The sequence below is a fragment of the Microcaecilia unicolor genome, chromosome 8 (assembly GCF_901765095.1).
Source record: "Microcaecilia unicolor chromosome 8, aMicUni1.1, whole genome shotgun sequence".
In the NCBI taxonomy this organism is placed as follows: Eukaryota; Metazoa; Chordata; class Amphibia; order Gymnophiona; family Siphonopidae; genus Microcaecilia; species Microcaecilia unicolor.
The window spans coordinates 246,917,543-246,931,004 of NC_044038.1; the positions used below are offsets into that span (position 1 = coordinate 246,917,543).

Sequence of the window (13,462 nt, forward strand, 5' to 3'; positions counted from 1 at the left end):
CCTTAGAAATCCTATTTACTTGTCCCAAGCTTTTTTGAATTCAGATACAGTTTATCTCCACTACCCTCCACCAGGAGGCCGTTCCACGAGTTCATGAAGAAGTATTTCCTCAGTTTTCTTTTGAGTCTATCCCCTTTCGCCTTCATCCTATCAATTGAGAAACTCGCCTCCTGTCCATTTATGCCACGTAGGTATTTAAATGGCTCCATCATATCTCCCCTCTCCTGCCTTTCTTTAAGTCTATCTCCATACACTTTATGATGTAGGTAACTGATCATTTTAGTACTCACCCTTTGGACTGACTCCATCCTGTTTGTATCGTCTTGAAGGTGTGGTCTCTATAATTGTACACAATATTCTAAATGAGGTCTCACCAGAGTCTTATATTGGGGCATCATCATCGAAATTAACAGGTATGCCTAAATTTCACCTTAATTGGTACGAGGGTATAAATCAACTAGTATCATCATGACACAAAAGTTAAATAGCTGAGTTGAAGGAGTAGCCTACTGTTTAGAGCAGTGAAACAGAACCAGAGAAGCCAGGAGAAGAATTTATTTTATTTTTTTTATTAAATTTGTACCCCGCGCTTTCCCACTCATGGCAGGCTCAATGCGGCTTACATGCGGCAATGGAGGGTTAAGTGACTTGCCCAGAGTTACAAGGAGCTGCCTGTGCCTGAAGTGGGAGTTGAACTCAGTTCCTCAGTTCCCCAGGACCAAAGTCCACCACCCTAACCACTAGGCCACTCCTCCACTCCATGTAGTTTATCGTAAACTTTGTCAATCTGGTCTTTAAGGCCTGACTTCTGTAGTGACTGCATGTATCATAAGCTCTTCTTTTGCCTCTGCAGCTCCAGCCACATAGCTTGTCATCATCTAAGGTTCACATGCTGCACCCTTTTTTCTGTCCCTTAACCATTTTGCAAGCTATCCAAGAATTTTCAGGTAGACAAGTTTGTGCATTCTGCTGCCTATATTTGACAGTTGCTATAGGTTCTACCTGAATGGGACGCACAGGCTAGGCTATCCCAGGAGCTCTGAAAGAACATGTCCTCTCTGTTTACTGCATGATTTATAGTGGATCGTATTTAACAGGGATGCTAGTATTCTTGTATGTAACTTATTAAAAGAATATGCACTTTAATAAGTAGTCAAGTTGTCAGAATTATTAGTAACAACTATCCAAGTCCTCCAATAATGGAGAATCAAGGTATCAAACAATTTAAGGACAGAAGACAGGATCTTAAGAAATTCAGAAAATCCTACCATGAGGAAGACCAAATGAAATTTATTCATACAAATAAAACAAAAGCCTAAAATAGAACTAGTCAGAAGAGTCCCCTGCCTCTTGAGAATCTGTAAGACCCTCAGCAACCATTTTGTTACTCAGAATCATTACTAATTGCAGTGGATATAGCATTCTAGTATCTTATAACATATTTACAAGGTATGTAACTTGTATTTATTTTTGTCCAGGTATCTGAAAGAATGGCTGATGATATAGATATCGAAGCAATGCTTGAGGCTCCTTACAGGAAGGTGAGAAATGTGCCTATGATGTTTTACTTTTAAAACTTTAATTTAGCATTTTTCATGGAACTACTGCTGAACTGTATACTAACATCCCTGGAGCCCTCATTTTTAAAAATCTTTTGGAGAATATTACATATAACTTGCAAGTCATTTACTGTTGATGTAATTATTATGTGCAGTAGTTTCACTTCAGCGTGATGAATAAATGCCCATCTATCTCTCTTTGTAGACTTGCCTAACGATATCTCACCTCTACTCCCATGAATTCACCTTTGATTCCAGTGTGAACTGTCAATCATAAGGTAGTAATTGAGTGACGTATCGCTGTACCGTGGTCCCCTAGGTAAAAATGACTTACCTAAGAATTGCCGAGCTCAAGTTTGGCATAGCAAAAAAAGGTGAATGCACTGGTTTGGGAAAGTGGCAGGGGTCCAAGAATAAATTGTACATCAGTCCATATCGAGTAAAACTGTTTCAATTGTGCAGTCAGCTCTTTTTAAGAAGAGCTTGATGTTCCTTTTATACATTTGCAAGACTGGTGATGGTTAATATTCTAGGTAGCAATCAGCCATTGATGGTGAAAGTCTTGCAAAATTCTTGGATCCCTGAATAAAATTTTTCTTTGCAAGTAAAAGAGAGCATTACAGTCAGTAATTTTATCTAAAAATAACTGTTACTATTTTTTTAAAGAGGTTTTTGTTTAATGAAGTTCTGTCACGTTATGTTTATACTGTGTCAGATGCTACAAAAACCTTGTTGAAATGCTTTAGAGTAGTTCCTTATGGTGTTAATTTTCCAATCATTTAATAAGCAATTTATTTTCTTTTGATTCACCTTGGTGGTGAAGGTATTAATACTGCATGTCTTAGTACTGGTTTCACTGACAAACTATTACAATTTCTGAAATGTAGTTGTATTCCTCGTGTAACAGGCATTATTTTAGTAAGGTCAAGATATTGTTAAATATGTAATATTTAACACAGCCATAAGGCAGTAAGTTCATTGATAACTTTTCAAATTTTAAACTTTGTGTGTGTGCATATTTGTATATAATCTTTTAGCAAACATTTATGAATTTAATAGAGTCTAAAAGAGGGATTATTGTATAATGTTAAGATTCTTATGCCCTAGTTTAGCTTGGATAGTTTCCATGTAAACCAGGTTTGGAATAAGGAATGTTTAGGTTGGTCTGGTGGATAATTGATGACTTTCTTAGGAGTCAACATTACTAAAGCAGTGTGAATCCCTGTTTGCTTCAGGGCGAGATGTGTGACAGAGGTGGCATCAAGCTCTTACAGTCCCAACCCTCCAACGAAAATGGGCGAAGATCTCAGGAATGGCATCCGTCACAGGAAATCGATAGTGGCTGGCTGCTAGCTTGGTCACATGGGGCTTAGGCAAACATATAGCCTTGGTACTAATCACAGGGACCATAGCACAAAATGAAAGTTTAAACCTGAAATGACCTTCGTGATCCAATTAAAAAAAAACAAAACAAAAAAAAAAAACGATAACACCACTTGAGTGCTCTAAAGCTACAGGATAACTTACAGTCTAAACCATGTAAGAAAATACTTGAAACTTGCATTTTCAAATTGTACATGCAGAGTAATTTCTAGTTGTGTATAATTACTTTAATAGATGACCATCTAACAGTAAGCAGAATGGCTATTTAACTAGCCCTTGTAATATTTTGTAATATTCCCACACAACTCTAAATAAGTAATTTAGTTTTAAATTGTTTTGTATTTTCTCATTCCTATTCCCATTTTCCTTTGACCACTTGAAATGTTTCCACTTCGTCCTCATGATGTTCTTCTATCAACCCTGCTTAGGATGAGAACAAGTTGAGCAGTGCTAACGGCCATGAAGAACGCAGTAAGAAGTGAGTGTTTTTGATTTCTTTGATAACTAGGTGAGACAAGCTTCAGGAGTGCTACAATGTTTATGTTTGCAGTACCAGTGTTAACCAAATTGTGTGATTTTTTTTTTTTTTAAACACGTGTTCTTTTTAGGCATTTTACAAAATGATGCAGTAAATTATGTATATAAAGGGAACATTAACAACAGATTGGTTGATTAAGATTCTGGGTGGACATCTGCATTAACGAGGATTTGTGTGGTTAAAATGGTTCCTGTTATATTGAAATCAGATTTGATTGGTTATGCACGTTAATACATTAGTACTTGATCACAACTCATGCAGCTAGCTCAGATTTCTGGGCTAATAGTTTATGCATATATGGTATTTTTAGTACATGGTGTTTAAGATGTTTATATTCCAATTAAAAATACACCTCCCTCCCCCCAATTTAGCCTTAACAAACATTTAAAACAAGATTAAATATAATTGTGCATTTTTATGATGATCGGGCTGCTGATAGGTTTATTGATATTGTATGTTCTTTGATAGAGATTTTTTTTTAATTAGCTACATTACTTCTTAAAATTAGGAAGACAAGCAATCCATTGAAACTACCTTCAAGCAGCTTTGACATGGTGATCCAAAGGAAGATAAAGGCCTATTTCCTTTTCTGAAGTGTAATGAAAAAAAGTTACCTTATCTCCCTGGGCCATTTGTCTATTGACTTTCTTTTCATTTTTTTAAAATGGTTGGTCTGATTTTGTTTGGAGTTGCATGATGAACATTTTCGCATCAGGATTTACTCAGATTTTTAAAAACTTTTTTAAAGTAGTCTTACCCTCCGAAAATGGCCAAATCTGGTTTCCTTTAACTAAAGCTATCTCCATTTTATGGAGGTGACTAAAGAGTGGTAGAGATTTATGCTAAATCCCTGTAGTATCCACAGTGGGAGGATTTATCATATAAATGTTTATACTTCTTTCCTGTCTTCCAGCTTGCCGTTTTTAGTTCTCTTTATTAGCAGAATGAGCAGCTTATTGTACTTGCGAACATGTACTCATTTTTGTGTGTGAGTATCTAAAAGCGAATACCACTTTCCAGAAGTATAAAGTTGTGTGTGTTCACCTGGGTATATAACAATTTGTTACCTGTCACTGACTGAGGTAGCCACTAGAAATTGACTAGTCTTGCTCACAAAGTAAAAAAAACGCTGCATGAAGAGGGGAGAGATGAAAAAAGTCACAAAAAATTAACTTGCCTGTTACAAAACTGCATGGCATTGCCAGCACAACCCATTCAAAGTGAATGGGCTGTGTCGGCAGTACCACACCGCCAGCTGCTAGTATGGCTTGGTAAACAGGGTGGTAATTATTCCTTATTCTAGAACAGTTCAGATGAGTGGGCTGTGCCCCTCCACCCAGTAGATGGAGCAAGAGAACACTGATAATTCAGTGACATCTTTACCGGTAAAGGTAGTAGTGTGATCCTGGAACATTTTAGTATTTCTCAGATTGTTTGCTGCAGCAAGTTGATTTGAGGAAGATCTGCTTCCATAGGGTGCAGACTATGGCCCTGAGGTTGAATCTCTGGTCAGGGTTGGCTCCCAGGGATAGTTCTAAGGATCTTTGCCCTGGAGGTTTAGGGTGGGGGTGGGGTCTCCTCAGCCTTGAACTGTGGGGTACTGATAAGGTGCTGCTGGACTGGCAGAGGACACAGAGGGTCTCAGCCAGCAAGGGAAGAGGGGTGATTTTGCCCCTTCCCCTGTGCTCAATACGGTTTACTGGTCTCCAATTTGGTTTTGGTGAAGGGAGGCAGGTGTCCGAAGTTAGTGCAGGAGCAGCAAGTCTGGACCCCCCAGGCTAATATCCTTCATCCCTCCTGGACACAGCTCATAAAAAAAAAGCAGACTGAAGCTGCTTTACTTTCCATTACATAGGTTTTTACTGTTCCTAAACCTGTAGGGGACAGTTGTGTCCATCAACCAGCAGATGGAGATAGAGAACTGAAAACTGAGCTGACACATCTCTCTCTTGGCATCCAGTCCAGCTTCTCAATATTTTCTTTCTCCAGCAGATGGATGGACACACTTTTCTGCCTGGTTCTGAGTGATTTGCTCCTGATCCAGTTGGTAACCGGTCCCCAGTTGAGCTTTGCAGGTGACTTGAGTCTGCAGAGTCATATCTGGAAGTCTTTGGATCCCTGCCTCCATTGCCCTTCGAATTTACTTATTCCCTCCTTTCATCTCTCCCCTCCCCCCCCCCCCCCCCCCCCCCCCCCCCCCCCGTTTCCTATGGAGCTCTCCTTTTCCATCCCAACATTAAAAAAAAGAAATGGAAGGAGATTTCTCCGAGGACAAGCAGGCTGATTATTCTCACCATTGAGTCATTGTCCGCGACGGCCGAGGAGACCGGAAAAAAACTTGAGAGCAAACGAAGAAGTCTCTCGAGTGCTCCGTCACGCGGGCTGAGCGCACTGCGCATGTGCGAACAGCTTCCCGCCCGCGGCACGAGCGTGAGTCCCTCAGTTCTTTTTGATCCGCGTCTTGAGCGATACGTCTTTTGTTAGGCTGCACTGTATTTGGCTCAGGAGACTTCGATTCAGCGTTTACCGCTCCCCTTGTTTTTCTTCTTCTTCGTGGTAGTATTTTAAATTTATATGAAGTCTTTATTAGTAAATGGTACATTCTTGCAACAGTACAGCTCGCGGCTACAGTGCCACTTAGAACATGGTATAATGACAGAGGTATAGTTTAACAAGTCAAATTTCTCCTAACAATACCAAGACCACAACAGTTTAGCATATGGTACATGTTGCCCTCCACATCTGAGTATGAATGAAGTAATACTGATATTCTTCAGAACTTCAAATTTTTAATATTGTTTTTATAGTATAAGACAACCAAACTTCATTCCCTCCCTCCCCTTACTCCCCCCCCCCCTCCCAACCCGGACTGATTTTATGAATCAACGGTTTACATTATGTATGAAGGAGAAAGGAGTCCAAATCAGGTGCCATTTATTGGTGCGATTGCTCCGCTCTGCAATAAGGCGCTCCATCTCACACACATATCTCAGCTTTTGAATCCACCGAATTAAAGGTGGGAGTAGTAGACTATTTTCCAACAGGCTGCTATAACAATCGAGCTGCACATGTAGCATATCGCAGAAATATTTTTGATTAGCTAAGAGGCCTGCTGCTTTAGCGGAGAATAGGTAAATAGTGGGCACCCATGAGATCTGTACCCCCAGCCACAGTTGCAGCCTTCTATGGACCGCTTTCCAAAAAGCCTTTATTTTCTTGCAATGCCACCAAATGTGACCCATGGTTCCCTTCACTCCACATCCTCTCCAACACAACCCAGATAGGGTAGGGTAAATACGCTGGCAAACGCTCTGGTGTCATATACCACCTAAATAGAACTTTAATGGCATTCTCCTTAAATGGCACATGAGAGGATACCCTCTCCACGGCTTGCTCCATCCTCTCCCATGTCCCCTCCTCTAGTTCAATACCCAAGTCCCTCTGCCAGTTTTCCTATGGAGTGTGTAAACGGGGTGACTGCTGAGTGATAATATGGTGTAGGCGAGATATCAGCCCTGTAGTCGTGCCCGGCCCCTCACAAATTTGCTCGTGAATTGTTTGCTTCCTGCGCAATACTTCCTGAACAGCTTTTGTCTTAAGGAAATGAGTAAGTTGGAGATATGCATATTTGTCAGACACCACTGTCGGGAATTGTTGCTGGGCTTCTGCAAAGGTCAGAATAGTTTCACCATCAATCAGCTGCCCCATGTTCGCAAACCTCCCTCATACCAACCTGTAAATATACCCCTCTCTGTCCCCGGGACAAACAATGGGTTATACGCTATAGGGGAAAGGCGCGTCAGTAAGCAGCTACGTTGTGGAAACAGACTGTCCCAATTATCCATGGTTACGTATATGGAAGGGCATAGGCCTTCTTCTAGGCACCTAAGGGACCGCGGTAGCCACATTAATGCTCCCAGCGGTCTATCACCCAAAGTAAACTGTTCCAAATCCACCCATTGCCGGTCAGGATAGGACTGAAACCATTCCACAGCAGCACGCGCCTGAGATGCTCTATAGTACCAGGCTATATTAGGGACCCCCAGTCCTCCTCTTTTCCTATCCTGATACAAGAAGGCCCTTGCTAGCCTTGGACGTTTACCATCCCAGATGAATCGTACAATACGGTCTTGTAGAGCAGCAAGAAATTTACGGGGGCAACGAGATCGGGAGAGCTTGGAATAAATACAGTAAGCGTGGTAATATATTCAGTTTAACTGCCGCTATTCGGCCAAGCCAGGAAAGCGTAATATCCCCCCATCTCTCCATGTCAGCGGATAGAACTCGACCCAGTCCCTTGTAATTTGCTGTAAAGAGGTCAGGGAGCCTAACCGTTATGTTCACCCCCAAGTATCGTATGCTCCCACTAGCCCACCTAAAAGCATACGTATCCTTTAAGGTTTCCACCTGATCTTCGGGTAGGGTTACATTTAAAGCCTCAGATTTTGACATGTTTACTTTAAAGCCAGAGAGTTTCGAATATTGCTCAATAGTTTTCAGAAGCTCAGGGAAAGATGTCAAAGGTCGAGTAATAATAGCACATCATCTGCAAAAAGGGCAAGTTTATGTGCCCTCCCCGCTATTGTAATACCAGTGACTCCCGGGTTAGATCTGACCCTAGAAGCAAAAGGCTCCATAACCATGGCAAACAACAACGGGGAGAGCGGGCAACCCTGTCTAGTGCCTCTGTGCAAATTAAAGAACATCGGAGTAGCCTCCATTTAATCTGATACATGCTTTAGGCGAAGCATAGAATGCTTGAATCCATCTACAAAATTGGGGACCTATCCCAAAGGTCTCCATAACCCTGTACATAAATGGCCAGTGCACCCTATCAAAGGCCTTTTCAGCGTCTAAGCTAAGAAGGCACATTGACTTGTGCAATCTTTTTGCTAAATACATTAAGTCTACCACTCTTCTCGTATTGTCCATTGCTTTTCTATAGGAGACAAAGCCCACCTGGTCAGGGTGGATAATCGCTGGGAGCAAGGGGGCTAATCTATTGGCCAGGACTTAGCTAAAAATTTTAACATCTGCGTTCAAAACAGATATGGGACGGTAAGAACCACACTCAGTGTGGTCCTTGTCTGGTTTCGGTATCACTGCTATCCAGGCCTCTAGCATGGAACCCGGTAATGATTCCCCCCGCCCAATTTGGTTAACAGATCAGCCAGGAGTGGAGCCAGTTCTGGGGCAAACTTTTTGTAGAACTCATTTGGGAGTCCGTCCAGTCCAGAGGATTTACAAGATGGTAAATGTTGAATAGCTTTGATTATCTCAAGCGGCGTGACCAGCTCATCCAGCAGGTCTCTCTGCTGGACTGTTAGGGAAGTTAGATCTGTCTCAGCTATGTAGTTTAGAATGGATTCCACTGGGGGATCTATTTCACGGGTATATAGCTCCCGGTAAAATTCACTAAATTGTTTCCTAATAGCCTCCGATGTATGCAACATGTTTCCCCCCCTCTCCCTGACATGTGTTACAGCCTTTTCCATCTTTTGCCTACGCAGCCGCAAGGCCAGAAGGCGCCCAGCCTTATTGGAGAATTCATAAGAATAGACTTTCGATTTAGATTGCAGTTGGCTTAACTGTTCAGAGTAGATAGAGTTCAGCTGAAGGCGCTGAGCTCGCAACTCCTCCAGCACAGCCTGAGAGCCCTCTACTTTGTGTTGAGCTTCTAACGTCTTAATCCTATCCATGCACTGGGCCACTTGCTTTCTACGAATCCGCGCTCTCCTACTGGTCAGTTGTAGAAAGTAGCCTCTCGATACTGCCTTCATTGCATCCCATACAATACTCAGGGGGGGTCCAGACTCCCTATTGATCTCGAGGTACTCTCTCAACATTTTCTTACAACCCTCTACCACCTCGCCCTCCTGTAAAATTGTGGCATTAAGTGCCCATCTCGTATCCTTGGTCTCTGCCTTAATTGTAGGTAAAGTAACCCAGATTGGGGCATGATCTGACAACGTTGCGCTACCAATTCCCGCCTCTGGCCCCTGCTCAGTCAAGGCCAGATCCAGGAAGATATAGTCAATACGTGAATACGATGCATGCACTGTGGAGTAGAATGTATAGTCTCTCACTTGCGCATTGTTCAAAACGCCACACGTCTAGGGTCCCTAAGGAAGTGGCCAAGGATCCCAACGCCCATGCATCCCGGGGACTCACAAGCTGTACAGGTCCAGAACGGTCCAGACTCGGGTCCATAACTCCGTTGAAAATCACCCCCCAGTATTATAGAACCCTGGGCAAATGATGCTAGTGAATTTTTTATTTTTGTATAGAAATCCCTCTGGTGGTCATTCGGAGCGTATATACAGGCTAGGGTTATTTCCGTTTGATCTAATATTGCATGTATGAACAGATAACGCCCACCAGGGTCCCTTTTGATCTTTACTATTTGGGGTGCAACTGACTCATGAAATAACACTGCCACCCCTCTTTTTTAGATCCTTCATTTGAAGAAGCAAAGAAGGATTTGGGATAGCTAGGGTGGGAGAGAAGTCTTTCATGCTTTCGGCGGAGGTGTGTCTCCTGCAGCAGGACTACATGAGCCTCTAGCTGTCTAAGTTCTTTATATAATCTCTGCCGTTTTTGTGGCATGTTCAGCCCCTTCACATTGTAGGATAAAATCTTAAGATGTGTATTCATATTTAAAACACAAGAGAGAACAGCACAGGTACAACATAACACCTACAGGACTCGCCCTCTCCCCCCTCCTCATACATGATACCAGTCCGAACCCACCCTCCCGTACCCTCCCCTTAAACCCATTAGTCAACTCCCTCTTCCCCCCCCCCTTTAAACACCATCCCGGAGATACCTTCTCTCCGAGTGGGATGTGAGAAAGTAACCCACTGAGTATCAGGCAGACCCACCTTCCCCCGCCCCCCCCAGCAACTGACATACTACCAGCAAAACTAAAAGCCCCCCTCCTGCCCCTCGTCTGATTCTATTCAGCTTCCAACATTGCTTTCTTTATATAGATCGATTCTCTTCATATTACTCTTCTCATTACCCCTCTACAGATATTAGATCATTCCCCAACACATTATGCACTTCTCCCAGCTAGGGGAGAATCCCCTTCATTCCCTTTCCACCAGTGGTACACACAAAAACCCTTCTCATATTAAGCATTAAACATCGAGTAAGCCTAAATCAGAGAAGTCCGAGAAACTCAACAAACAAAGCCTTTTGGTTACCACGACTATATCCAGCTTCCCTCCGATGTCAACAGAAGCCAGGAACTCGAGCGTTAAGCCTCTATGAAGCCGTCCCAGCAACGCTCAGGTCCCCTCCGCTGTCACTTTCCTCTGCGGGTTATTACGCTTATTGGATGCGGGAACCCTTTGCCATTTCTGTAGTTTTGCTTTCGTTACGGGTGCCAGTTCCCCTGAAGGCGCCTTTGTGCTCACCAGGCCCTCCGCGTGCAATATCGCCCAGGCTTCAGGTAGGGAGCTCACCCTATGTCTAGATCCTTTGATGGTAAAGTTCAGGGAAAAGGGAAAGCCCCATCTGTAAACAATCCGCTCCTTGATTAGAGTATCCAGAGCCGGCTTCAGGAGACGTCGCTGCTGCAATGTGAACTGAGAAAGATCTTGATATACCGTGATCTTGGTGCCGTTAAACTCCAAGTCCTGTTTCTTCCGAGCCCAGGCAAGAATTTGTTCTTTTACTTCATATTTATGAAATCGAACAATGATGTCTCGCGCTCTGTTTTCTTGACGAGGGCCCAGGGCTCTATGAGCTCTATCCAGCTCAATGGTCTCTACTGTTGTCTCAGTTCCCCTCAGGGTTGTGCATATGGTTTGCACAATTTGCGGGACATCCTCCGTTTCTCCACTTTCTGGAATTCCACGAAACCTGAGATTGTTTCTTCGACCTCGGTTTTCCAGGTCGTCTAATTTGTAAGTCAGATCCTTTGCTTTTTGGTCAAGTTCCTGTATTTGTGCCTCATGGGCAGTTAGGGATTCCGCTTGCTCATCCAGCCGCAACTCTGTTTTCCTCAACTCGGCCCCCCAGTTCACGGAGATCTGCGCTAAGCACATCCATTTTGCCTAATATTTCTTCTTTCGATTTTTTAATGTCCTCCTGGATGCCAGACAAAATCTGTCTGAGTTCGCCCGAAACACCCTTTTTAGTAGAGGGCCTCCGTGTTTCCACCAGCGATAAAGCCGAGTCAGAGTCAGAGGGCGAGGCCTGCGCCACTGCCTCGTGGCGTTTTGGCGTTTTGCTCAGCCCACCGCTCGTCGACTTTTCCAAGTCTTTGTTCCGTGTTGAGTTCGATTTGCTCATTCTGTGCGTCGATAATTGCCTGCCAAGAGCGCTTTGAGGTGGCAAAAATAGCAAATGGGTCCTATTTTTAGCTTTTTATTGCTGCGGGGAGCGGGAGCTAAGAAGCTAGGCAGCCATTGCCAGTGGTGACGTCACTTCCTCCTTCGTGGTAGTATTTTTTTCACAAATAATAATAAGAAAAAAAGTAGTTTTTCCCTTATTTTATTAGTTTTTCTTCACCTTTTAAGTTTCCTTCTATTTTCGTCGCGGTCGCCCTTTAGGCTGCTCGGCTGGGTCATTTTTTCCCTTTTTTGCCTTTTTATTTTGCACGATCGAGTCTTTTAAATTAGCAGCCGCTGTTTTTCTGTCCATGTCATCGAGGACTCCCAGCAGCTTCAAGTGTTGTACTTGCTGCAACCGGACCATCTCTGGTACAGACCCCCACGCGTGGTGTTTCCAGTGCTTTGGGCCCGAGCATTTGCCAGCTGCGTGTAAGCTGTGCTCTTTAATGAAGAAATGGACCCAAGTGTCTCGGGAGGGTCAACGTGAGAAGCTCTTTGCGAATCGGTCCGGACCTTCGACGTCGGCACAGAGGTCGGCGTCGTCGATGTCGCGGGAAGCGTGGGTATTCCACATCCTCCTCTTTGGTACCGAGAAGTCTCGATGACGGGTGTCGAGCGAAGGCTAAGAAGCACTGTCATTGTTCTCCCTCCATGCACAATACCGAGAGCTCCGGGGAGCCGAGGGAGTTGGCACCCGAGAAGCGTCGGCGCCGGGAGGACCGCTCACCTTCCATACAAGAAGTGCTGATGCGTCGGTCATCTGGCAGCCTGCTACCGGCTCTCGAGCCCTCTCAGATACTGTCACGGACTCCTGCACCGTCCCCCCAGCCTTTTCCGATGGAAGCGGACTCTGGGCCATCGCCTGTGGTGAGGTTCCCGTCCTTGGTGCCGCTTGCGGTATCGGCATCGGCCGCCATCCGGGTCGATTCCCCCTCGACGTCGGTGGAGCAAGCTTCGCTGGAGTTCAAGCAGGTGTCGCCTTCGACATCCCCCACGAGGTCGTCTTTCCTCGACGTCGAGACGGGTTCGGGCTGCTCTTAGAGAGCTTCTGTCTGATACCGATGATGAGCACTTGTGGGAAGAGGAGGAAGACCCCAGATACTTTTCGGAGGAAGAGTCATATGGGGTTCCCTCTGATCCTACCCCGCCAATTGAAAGAAGAATGTCTCCACCTGAGAGTCTTTCTTTCTCATCTTCTGTTTGGGAAATGTCTAAGGACATTCCTTTCCCTATGGAGGTTGTGGATGAGCCCATGGCCAAGATGCTCGAGGTCCTGGACTATCCTTCTTCGCCCACACAGGTTGCAACGGCCCCCTTGCATAACACACTCAGGGAAGTTCTTATGCGAAACTGGTCGTTCCCTCTGTCTAATCCAGTGGTCCCCAAAAAAGCTGAGTCCCAGTACAGAATCCATGGAGAACCAATAATGGTGAAGGCCCAACTTCCTCACGATTCCATGGTGGTGGACTCTGCTCTCAGAAGAGCCAAGAGTACTAGAAACTATGCCTCGACGCCCCCAGGCAGAGAGTCTAGAACCTTGGATTCTTTTGGGAGGAAAACGTATCAGGCCGCTTTGCTTGCCGCCAAGATCCAAACTTACCAGCTCTACACGAGCATCCACTTGCGGAACTTGGTAGGCAACT

The 13,462-nt window shown here is 44.3% G+C and overlaps 1 protein-coding gene across 3 annotated transcripts in view; it reads left to right on the forward strand.

The window, feature by feature from the left end:
• The window catches only part of RBM39 (RNA binding motif protein 39), a 229,584-nt gene that overhangs the window by 32,296 nt on the left and 183,826 nt on the right, over positions 1-13,462 (forward strand). For all 3 annotated transcript variants that reach the window (XM_030211135.1, XM_030211138.1, XM_030211136.1), the window contains 2 exons: positions 1,479-1,541; positions 3,371-3,420. In XM_030211135.1, coding sequence (XP_030066995.1) covers positions 1,491-1,541; positions 3,371-3,420 — 101 coding nt within the window. In that variant the 5' untranslated portion in view covers positions 1,479-1,490. The remainder of the gene's footprint in view (positions 1-1,478; positions 1,542-3,370; positions 3,421-13,462) is intronic.